This window comes from Podarcis vaucheri (assembly GCF_965113315.1).
Source record: "Podarcis vaucheri genome assembly, chromosome: 9".
Lineage (NCBI taxonomy): Eukaryota > Metazoa > Chordata > Lepidosauria > Squamata > Lacertidae > Podarcis > Podarcis vaucheri.
Window position 1 is genome coordinate 41290985 of NC_138767.1, and position 11793 is coordinate 41302777.

At 39.3% G+C, this 11793-nt stretch overlaps 1 protein-coding gene across 3 annotated transcripts in view; it reads left to right on the forward strand.

Annotated features, from left to right (window-relative positions):
• MND1 (meiotic nuclear divisions 1) overlaps positions 1–8021 on the forward strand; it is a 38406-nt gene extending 30385 nt beyond the window's left edge. For 2 of the 3 annotated variants that reach the window (XM_082237769.1, XM_082237771.1), the window contains exons 7-8: positions 4278–4322; positions 5843–6076. In XM_082237769.1, the coding sequence (XP_082093895.1) occupies positions 4278–4322; positions 5843–5949 (152 nt within the window). In that variant the 3' untranslated portion in view covers positions 5950–6076. Of the gene's footprint in view, positions 1–4277; positions 4323–5842; positions 6077–7852 lie in introns of those variants that run through there. The other variant, XM_082237770.1, reaches the window with a different exon arrangement.
• The last annotated feature ends 3772 nt before the right edge of the window (positions 8022–11793 follow it).

Sequence of the window (11793 nt, forward strand, 5' to 3'; positions counted from 1 at the left end):
AAGCTAAAGAGAGAGGAAATCTTCCAAGTGTGGAACAAGTATTATGTGGCACTTGTAACAATGCCAGTCCCTCAGATTGAAGCAGTCAAGTGGGCATATATTGAGTGAATGTATAAGTAACTGAAAGTGAAAAATGTTCTGCTCTAGAATTGCTTTAGTAATTTTTCTGTTTCAGAAGTTAGTGATGGCCTGTAGAGTAGGTTATGTTTCTCATGATTTGCGGAACATTCTTTGCTTTTTACTGTAATCGTCTCACTATTTAAGTGCAAAGCATGATTTAGTAGAACTGTACAGCTGCAATTTTAGAGCTTCTACCCTGATTTCAAATGGTGCTGGAATACAGTCATTCCAGCCTTTGCAAGTGTTGCTGAAGTAATTGCTCAGGAATATCAGAGTAAAAATGTGAGTTACTATGTGCTATTTTAACAGTAACTAATTTGAAAGTCTCCTAGGAGATTGGACCATTGCTGGCTAAAAGAAATCCATAAATCCTGCTTGCTGGTAGACATTTGAAACCTGATAGCTTACACTGGCCCGAGTCACTTCTTGTTTTGTAAATTTAGATACTCTTTCTATCTGAACATACTTGATGCTTTTTTCAGGGTCAAGAACTTGAGGTTCCTGTTTTCTAAAAGGTTTCATTTTACATCTTGTCAAGTTGCCTTAAAAGATGAAAGGGCCAGTATTGTTTGCAGATGCTTCTTGCTGAAAATTCAAATGATGCTTGCTGTTAGTAGGACTATGCAAAGACCCAGGCTGCCAAATCCTCAACACGGGGTAATAAGGTTACTGAGGATTAAGAGTCCTATCATTTATAACCATTGATTATTGAACTTTTCCCAATATTTTCTTCTGATCTTTTATATCAACTCTACAAATACTTTGAGACATTATCTTACTCCAACGTATCCAATTCTTAGATAGTGCGAAATGCTTACTGCTTTGCTCACAGCAATTATCCCAGTCCAATCCCAGAATTTACATCCCTTAAGTTTGCAAAAGGCCATTTACAAGCAACTTCCCATTAAGCTCCACCAAATGATGTGAACTTGGAAACACCCTGTACAGAAGTACTCTCAGTTTCTAATGCAGAGATGACTGACCTGTGGCTCTTTAAATGTTATTGGCTTCCAGCTCCCATCAGTTCCAGCCAGCATGGTTAAGTATGGTGGGAGGTGTTATCGAACAGCCTTTGGGGGACTACAGGTTCCTGCTCTATTGAGTTTGGTGTCTGCTACTCCATCCTGTCCACATTTGCAGGCAGTGATTCCGTATGTGCCTTAGACAATCTTTTCTTTGAGTCAAGACTTTTCTCTGAAGTTGCAGGTGTGCCTTGGAGTAGTACAGATAATGTTTTGCTGGCAGTGTTTGTTCCAGACTAGGTGTAGAAAATAGTAGCAATGTTATATCTATCTATCTATCTATCTATCTATCTATCTATCTATACCCCGCCCATCTGGCTGGGTTTCTCCAGCCACTCTGGGTGGCTCCCAACAGAATATTAAAGGCACGATAAAAGATCAAACAAAAACTTCCCTAAACAGGGCTGCTTTCAGATGTCTTCTAAAAGTCAGATAGTTGTTTATTTCCTTGACATCTGATGGGAGGGCATTCCACAAGGTGGGCGCCACTGCCGAGAAAGCTCTCTCCCTGGTTTGTAGTTTATGGCAGGGTTGGGAAACTTGTGGCCATTAAGATGTTGTTGGACCACAACTTTCCTTTAGTTAGTGCACGCATGTCCAAAGTCCTTTTTGGGGGCCTACTAATCTGGCCCCCGTGGCAGTATATTTCAGTCCTAAAAAAAAGCTCAACAACTCTGGTCGGCCCTCATGCATGTTCAGTTCATAAAATCTGGCCCTCTTTGAGAAAAGTTTGGGCACCCCTTAGTTAGTGGGTGATAGTCCAGCAACATTTGGAGGACCAAAGCTTATCTACATCTGGCTTACAGACAAGACCAGTATGGAGCTTAAGGCCAATAAAAAGCTGCTGTTGGCAATGAAAAATGTTCTTCTAGGCATAGGGAGAAAAGTGATGCATATAAGACAACGGTGTGCATGTAGGGGAGAGAATTATGGGAGCTTGTGTAAAATATAGGGAGTGAAGACTACAAAGAGATGTCACTGTTTTGGCAGCAGCATGTGAAAAGGTTTGATACTTTCCATGTCTCCAAACTTGTAAGATAGAAACTAGGTAAACATAGTTAAAACTCCAGTGGCTCTTAGAACCTTATTTAGACTAGCAAAATCATTTAATATTTTTTCCTGTTAAAGCCCAGTTTGGGGTGCACCAAAAACCTCCGTGTGAAATATTTGGGGTAAAGTATTGTCTTTGTAGATGCCGCATGTCCCTAAAGACAGTTGCAGTACATAATTATACTCTTTGTCAGATTCAGTTGTGGACCCACACTGTATCACCTTCTTATCTAATAATCATATTGAAAATAAAGGCCTACTGGGAGACTTTTTAATGTTTTGCAGCATCATTAAAAATTAAGCTTATTTTATGCCCTCTCTGAAAACTTAAAACAAGTGTTGGTAAAAAAAAAAAGTTGATTTAAAAGAAAATGTTTGGGAACAAAACCAATGTTTTGAAACAACAAGCCAGATGAGTGCAACCTTATGTTGCTTTCAACCTGCTGAAACAGTATTTCCTTATGCTCTTTATATTGAGCTTATTTTATTTATTTATTTATTTTAAAAAATTAAAATAAAAAATGTAGAAAGATAATCTAAACTTCTTATTTCTATGTCACAGAAAATACAAAAGCGCAGAGGCCCATTTTCACTGTGTTTTTTTAAAGAAATAAAAAATGCAAATACCTGAGAACAGTGCTTAGACTCAGATAATGTACATTAGCCTTCCTCTTGAGTTTGACGGCAGCTCATTTTGCAAGTTGAGTAAGTCTTGCCTACAGTACAAACATCATAACAATGAAACATTTTATGTTTCTTTAATTTCTCAGCGTCCCTAGAGACAAGCTGTAGGCTGTGCATTGACCACTGCCAATAAATAATATAGGCAAGCACTGGCAAGACAGAGGGGTGTGTGTGGGTGTGAGAAACATGACAGCTCTTTCAGGCTTTCAGTATGGGAATCTGAGTCTGCGTCTGTATACACTCCAGAGGGGAAAAGCTGAAAGATCTGAAAGAGAGTTGTTTGCTTTGTATACAGTTCCCCACCACCATCCCGCTTCACAGTGTTTGTGGACTCATCTTAAGACTATTTTAAAAGGATTATTTGGGTACATGTTTAAGCTACTGTTTTATACATTCATTGGAGTGCTTGCCTTACTTCCACAAGTTGTCTGTTTGCACAAGCAGGCTAGTGTGTCAGCATGGAACTTATAAACCTCAGTCTAGGAAGCATCTTCTTCCGTTATGAAAGTTGCAGTGCTTGATGTTGAGAGCGACTGGTTCCCATATAATGCTGGTCACTTGAATAAGTTGCCCTCATGAGTGAGGAAGGTGATTGGAAAGAACATGTGAAGTGGCCCATGAGCAAGGTCACTCCAATCACTTAAAAAGAAAGAAAGGGAAATTTCGCCAGGAGGTGAAAGAATCTCTAATTTGTCCATGTTTTCTTTTTGTGTGAATGTGTGGTGTGTGTGTGTGAGAGAGAGTGAAAAACCATGTGGATGATTTTCTTTTTTAAACCGTATAATTTTCTTTGGCTGTATCAAGAGAGATGATGATAGAGACATTTCTAATGATGCACCACAAAAGTCATGATTGTGGAATAGGATGTGTTGAGGGCCACAAATATGTGGTCCTAAAAGCAAGTTGAGCAAGCAGGTGGGGATGTGGTCAACAGAACTGCAAGAGGGATGTGAACAGTTAGATCCCAATCTTATTGAGCCCAATTTTTCCCAGCCTGTGTGCGGAGCCATTTCTGGTGCATGATAGCAGGTTGCCGTTCCAAAGTTGCTATGTGACATTTTTTAGCATGCTTGTAGAAACCACATATTTAACATGCTGATTCAGTTTGATATAGTTACAGATAGGTAGCCGTGTTGGTCTGCCATAGTCAAAATAAAAAAATTCCTTCCAGTAGCACCTTAAAGAACTAACTTAGTTGGTCTTTAAGGTGCTACTGGAAGGAATTTTTTTATTTTTTCAGTTTGATATAGTTATGTTAATCTTACTTGAAGGTTTGGTGGAATAATAAGTTCAAAAGTAAAACATTTTCAATGCCATTTTAACCCCTTAAGGCTGTTGCATTACATGAGTAGGAATTGCTGGTATTGATTTCCTGTTGTTTCTTGTTTTTTTTTTCTCCAGGTCAAGCAAATAAAGTGGCTAAGGAAGCAGCCAACAGATGGACTGGTGTGTCTGCATTTGCATTCCTTAGCAACATCCCTGTCCCTTCCTCAAGGAAAAATAAACTCAAGAGAAGAAGCAATCATTCATAAAACTTGCAATTTGTTAGCTCTTACCAGAGCTGCTATACAATTCTTAAATATTATTTAATTGGTAGTGTTTGCCATTGCTCAGGAAAATACTGCACATGAATGCTCCTTCTCATGAATGCATCATTATAAATTTATTTCATGTGTTCTTAACAGCTGGAGTCATTGCCACATATCATTATCATTTTTGTTCAGTTTCAAATCACTGTATATGTTAAGCAAACCCAGTCTGCAAATAACGTGCGCAGTAGGAGAATTTGTTCTTTGCATTTCATTTCTGCAGAGCCTATAACGGGGGGCTTTCTCTGCAAACTAGCAAAGTGCTTGTCTTTCAGCCAGTAAAAGACTGATGCAGGTGAGCCTGGAGGACACAATTGTGCCTTTTAAATTTGATTCCACAGCATATCTTAGATTACAGCAAGCTCTTCTTATTCGTTATCACCAGATATCCACGTTTATGGGGATCAACGGTACCATATAAATGGAATTTTGCACTTCACAACTGCTTCACATGACACCTTGTTATCAGGTCTAAAGCAATTGATGTTTGTCTAAGATTCAGCTGCATCACTTCTTCACCCTGATAAAGTCCAATAGAAAATAAAACATGCACATTCCACTCACTAAATTGATCTATTGAGCATGCATCACAGAAGGTGCAAAATATAACTAAATATGATGGATTGCCTTATCCCACATAAAGTTTTCTTTTATGATTATCTTCCAAAGCCCTTCTCCAGCTGCCCCCAGCCCCCACCTCCAGAAGTTAGGCAGGTGGCTCTTGGAGAATGGCCATTCCACTTTTTGGAATGTCCTTGCCAGGAAAGCTTAGCAGGCATCAACTCTTTGTTTATTTTCATAGACCTTTTAAAACCACCTTCAGAGCAGCAATGCTGAAGGGCAGGATAAAAATAACAAATCTCCTTTTTTGTTTGTTTTTTTGTAGAGCTGCTCTGTTACTCCTCTTTAAGTGTTTGCAAGCAATGCTGTTTTAAGAACTGGATATGTGTTGACTACTAATGTGCCCTGGTCCCCTTCCTTGTGATTTTCCAGTTCTGTTGCAAGATCTGATACCAGTTACCACTTGACAACTCCTGTTGTGGAGAGTTTCCTCCCATCAGATGTCCTGTTGGAGGTTTGAGACTGGTGAAGAATCTCTATGGGTAACATACAGACAAGTCCATGGTAACCAGTGTTAGGTGTTGCAACAGAAAGGCAGAAAAATCACTTTGAGGAAGACCTTGGCATGGAAGGGTAATGTGTAGACTGGCCCTGCTCTTTCACACTGGCAGTGGATCTTCTTTTAAAAAATAAAATAGAAATCCCTGATGATTGAAATTATGGAATGGAACTCTCCGTTCTAAAAACTTTATTTCTTGAAAACAAAAACCATCTTATTTAATGTTTCCCCCCCCCCCGCCCCTATTTTGTCCACAGATAATATCTTTGCAGCAAAATCTTGGGCCAAACGGAAGTTTGCATTTGAAGAGAGCAAAATTGACAAAACATTTGGCATTCCTGAAGACTTTGACTACATCAATTAGAAAGGTTTAGTAAGAATGGCAAGTAATTTAATATTGTTCAAGAGATTTTGTTTTCATTCCGAAGTTTCTTTTTCTTTTACCATTATTTGTATTTTGGTTAATAAAATCTGAAAATACATTGAAAATATATTTTTGCTTTCACTCTGTGACCCAGTAATTTTATCTCATAGAATCATAGAATTGCAGACTTGGAAGGGACCCCAAGGGTCAACTAGTCCAACCACCTGCAATGCAAAATGAGAGCTAATTATAATCAAGTCTATTATTAAGGTAGATGCTATAATGTCCATTTTGCTAGCTGCATTATGTCAGAAAGTGTTGCGACCTATAGGCCAAAAACGTGGGTGTGAGAGAGAAACTGGAAACCGTGTTTTATGCTGGAAATAAATAAGGCAGTGAAATAAATTACATCTGTAATTAAAAGTTTTGGGGGAAGATATGAATGAACAGCTATATTCATTTCATGCAGTGTACTAGATATGCACAAAGAATAGGCAATGCAGTTAATCTCTTGATGGTTTAGTCAGATTTCCTAAGCTATGGTCTAGGATCACTGAGCAATTTTGAAAAACCAGGTAGACCCAAATAAAAGGCATAATGGGGCTGTACATGATCCTGAAGATATTGTTAAAATTTGGGGTGGGGAAACCAGACCCCCCCCATAATCTCTACATTCAGTGAAGGGTTAGAATTTGAGCAAACTCATAAATTCATGAATTCAGCTGTGTTGTTGTAGAAACGAAAGGCTTAAAAAGGCCTTTGATAATGGTAAGTCATCAGGAAAACATCAGACTCTGCCCTTTTTGTTAAGGGCTTAAGAAAGAGCTTGCCAGGGTGACTGGGTGGGTGACAATGCTGGAAGCAGAAGGGGAGTAGTTGTTTTCTCCCAAGTGCTGCTGGGAAGAAGAAGGAGGAAGTGGGGAGAAATCCATGGGAGCCGAAGGGCATGAGCCATGCTGGTTGGCTGAAGCAGGCTGTTACAGAGAGACATGGGGATGACGCTTAGGATGCCTCTGAATCCAAGACTGCACAGCTGGGAAGGACAAGCCCCTTTAGATGTGAATGCTGTGAACTCTCTCTCCATAAACTTCAGGTGTGTATATGTGCGAATAAACCACACCTCCTAAAGACACTGCAGAAACTGCTGTGCCTCATTTTCCCAAAGGAAACCCAAGCCCTGACTGAGTGCCAAGACCACTTGGCAGAGATTCGGGTGGTTTTCCTGGGATAAGCAGAAGAGGCAGTGGATTAGTAAAATGCAGCAATCACAATTCGCTGACAATAGTGCAAAATAGCACAAGTGCTGGAAATTATCCACACACCCACCATGACTTCAGTTTCAGTCATTGTAATATTGTGTTACTTGTTGATGGCCTTTCTACAAGACGTGAAATAAACAGTTGCTACACAGCTGTGGCATCTCCCTCAAGTTCCTGCTTCTCATTCGTTCATTCATTCACAATCCCACGGCAAACAGCACCAGCTGCAGTGACGTCACCTGGCAGCTGCCTTTACCTGCACCTCATCTGGGTCAGCCCTGCTGCATTTCTCCCATTGATGCTACTTTGCTGCCAAAGCTGGCTGGTTTTCACATGCTAGATCTGTGGAAAGTGGTTCTGGTTGGACGTGTGCATACACAGCTCCCAGGCATCCGCCTGTGGACAGAGTGCTGATGTCTACGCACATTTCCCAGTATTTCCCCCTCTTTGCAGCCCTAGTATATGAACCCAGTGGACTTTATGGTGGCAACAAAAACAGAGCAAAATGGAGAGCGGACTGAATGAATGGGGGAAGTCTGCCACCACAAGGCAATCAGCCATCAGGGATCTCTCTCGTTAAAAAAAATTACAGTATTTTTTCTTAATACACCTATCTTTGCATGCTTCGAAATGCAACCTTTTAGCTATTATTGAGAAAAGGGCATCTAATCCTGAAAACCCTCAACAAGTCTCATCTCTCCCATTGACCATCTGCCGTGGCCTTGGACCAGTCAAATGTCTTTCAGCTTCAATCACCCAACTGTAACTTATCTAGCTCTGTTATTGTGAAAAATAAACAATTCAGATTCTTGATTTGCAGTGTGCTTTGTGAAATGATAAATATTAGTAATATATGTGCTTCCTTAAGAGCAAGGAGATGAAAGACACCCAAAACGTAAACAAAGCATAGTACAATATTAACTCCACTGAAACCTTAATAATGCAGTAATTCAAAATATGCATTCTGACCACAAAAACAAAACCATTTTTCCCTGGAAGCTATTTATTTTTTGTCTTCTTTCCCACAACTTAATGTTAACAATATGTTCTGTGCTTTTCAAAAAATCTAACTAGTCACCTGATTTTGATGCAGATGCTAACCCTACCCTGGCACTTACAAGGAAACTTGTTATCAATTTCATATCTTGCTTGAAAACATAAATTTACAAAACCCAGCAAAATGGTCAAAGGGTCAAAGCTAGATGCATCTTTAATTACATTAATCATATCTAACCAAAACACCATAACTATACTGCAGCCTCACCACTTATGAAAATAATCTGTAAAACAATACAGTTTTTAAGCTTGATACAAACACAGACCATAATCCTCCAGTTGGAGCCAGGCTAAAGGTACTATAAAATTCTGTGCAAGAGAACTGTAGAAAGGCTGGTAAAGAATATATATGTTTCCTCTGTTGTGGCTTGGTTGCAGTATCTTCAGTTTTTATCTTACTCATAGGCTTTTTCCTGTTTGACTCTTGCAACTACAAATGTAGGGGGAGGGGAACTAGAGTATCTCCATAATAAGCCCTCCTGCTAAAATTTCATTGTACAATCCTGCTTAACTATATTTTAAAAACGAGAGAGAGAAAATAGAAAAGTGAAAGCAGCCCTAAACATGAAAGTCTACATGTCTTACTCAAGTCCTTTGGACAACTTCTAAAGCTCTAACTTGATTTCTTGTGTTTACAAGGTCCTGTTAATTGTTCAGGTGTGGAGTTTTTTTACAAGCAGTTTATTTAACTCTTTTCATAGTTATTTTTCTTTGAGTTATGCACTGTCTTATTCTTTTGTCAATTTCGTATGAATAAGTTGAACAGCTGCAGCAAAATTATCCTCAAGTCTGTTCGTTAAATAACAAAAGTGTAACTTAAGGTGTAACCGCATAAGTGTCAAATTGATATTTACCTGAAGTTTGAATTTGAAAAGTAAACTAAGACGCATAGAACATGATGTATCCAAAATGATGTGATCTGTTCTTGTGCGGGGGGGGGGGGTAAGTTTGCAGGGCTAATTGGGAGATATTTCATTGGTGCTCTGATATTTTTTTAATCCAAATATTAGTGCTTTTGCATCCCTAAATCAAGTCCTTGCACCGTTGTGGAATATTTAGGGAAGTTTTAAATGTTTGATGTTTTATTGTATTTTTTGTATTTTGTTGGAAGCTTCCCAAAGTGGCTGGGGAAACCCAGCCAGATGGGCGGGGTATAGATATTATTATTATTATTATTATTATTATTATTATTATTATTATATCACTGGGGAATCATTTCGCTTGTCAAAAAGTTCATACACAAAAATATATATTCACCGCTCCTATGTTGCGATAATGTTGATTCCACATGCAGGTTTTTCAGTAAATTTAAAATATTTTTAAAAACTGGTGACTGTCGTTCATGATGATCCACTAACAATATTTACAACTGAATCCCATGTCCTGTGAACAGTATGTACAAGCATAGTTATTATACTTCCAAATGGCTGCCATAAGTATCTATCTAGGGTAAGCGCATATAGTTCACTACTAGTTTGTCATGCTAGGAAAGGAAGTATGGGTATTAAGATGAACTTGTAAAATCCACTTTTTCAGCTTCTTCGTGACAAAAACCAACAGGAAATATAAATGAGTGCCAGATGTGAGAAAAATGCAGCTTTTAGCTGCCCTCTGTTTGGAGCTCTCAGATGTTTTGCCTTTTTGCTGCTTGTTTAACATCTGGTGGTGATGGTTGGCTACAGATGGCCATGTACCAAATTATAACTTGACATGCGGTAAGCTGTTTGTCAGCCGTATCTTGCCAAAGGGATGGTGAGAAATCTACTGCATTTCCAGATATCTGCAGAAAATGAGAAGTAGTGAATTTCTGCTGGATTACCCAATGATTATAAAATTGCCAATTGGTAAATTATTGCCTGAATTCACACCATTTCTTATGTACCTTCTTGGATAGATACTCTGTTTAATTATAATTTGAAGGATTAACTCCATGACCAGATTTAGGAACAGTTACCTGTTCACTTAAGTGCTGAAACAAAGAACTCAGCCAGTTTATCTTCTCATGCAAAGCTGGCAGACTAACTCATGAGACCAGTGTTCCCTTAATGTTCTGTTTGTTACTATTGGGGCGGGGGGAGATTCTTATATGGGTGTCCATTCAACAAACTCTCTACGTGTGAGTGGTTGTGATCAGATCCAGGCTTGTCAATTTGTCATCTTACAGGACAGAGATAAATCATGCATGCAGATTGTGTTTCAGTGTGATGAAATGAGCTAGAGATTTTTTTTGGATGGGGGGTTAAGATAGTCAAAAGTTAGTCAAATAAAGTACAGATACCAAAGATGCTCCTTGTTTAGGATGCCATCAGTGGTCAAGAGCCATCTCTGTGTACCTCTCCATGGCACTGCAAAGTGTTAATGATCATAAAAGTAGAAGGTAAAGGACCCCGGACAGTTAAGTCCAGTCAAAGGTGTCTGGGGTTGCAGTGCTCATCTCGCTTTCAGGCCGAGGGAGCCAGTGTTTGTCCACAGACAGCTTTCTGGGTCATGTGGCCAGCATGACTAAACCGCTTCTGGTGCAGTAGAACACTGTGACGCACAGAAATGCCATTTACCTTCCCGTAGCAGCCGTACCTAGTTATCTACTTGCGCTGGTGTGCTTTTGAGCTGCTAGGTTGGCAGGAGCTGGGACAGAGCAATGGGAGCTCACTCCGTCACGGGGATTCAAACTGCCGACCTTCTGATCGGCAAGCCCAAGAGGCTCAGTGGTTTAGATCACAGCACCACACGCTCCCTAGTTAGGGATCGTAAACTAACTAGAGCTCTCTGGACCACGTTTGATTCAGTAGGTGTGGTTAGTGATAACTACCCCACACGTCTGCTGATAAAATAGGTTTCTGAAAGGATCATAAAGAGAAAGAAAAATACTATCTTGGCTTACCACGTCTGCTCATGTTTTATACATAGTTACAGTTCTTTCAGTGTCCCACCTGTCCCTGGAAAAACGTAATATTTGTCCTGGGATATTGCAATGGCACTTTCCATTTTCACAGCAGCAGACTTTTCAGCTGATATGGTCACAGAAACGGTTTCTGGGAAGCTGCAGGTGCATATGGATTCCAGGTAGCACATCATGTTATCCATAAAAAAATACATTCCTGATGCAAGAATGCTTCACATGGAGATGAGCGTGGATGTGGAAAATCCTCAGATACTTTCACACCTGGTTCGGAGTTGGTCAAATCACTAGAATCAGATTCTTATTGACTTATAATAGGTTCTTCAGTTGATGGAGTTACAGTGCAGTTGAGGCAATAAGTTCAGAAACAGCTAATATGTTGCAAATACTGGTCTTTTAAAAATACATTTTGTCAAGTACTGTAAGCAGCACACGTCTTAATTATAAATTGCTTCATTTATAAACATCAGTAGTAAATAAAGGTTATGTAAACTTCAAAACATGAGTGTTCTTACAAATTCTCTACATGCTGTTCTTAATGTGCCAACGTTAAGTTTGTATAAGTACAAACCAGATATAAGTTTACTAGGATGACATTTACAATGTTTTAACAATTTATATTTTTACACG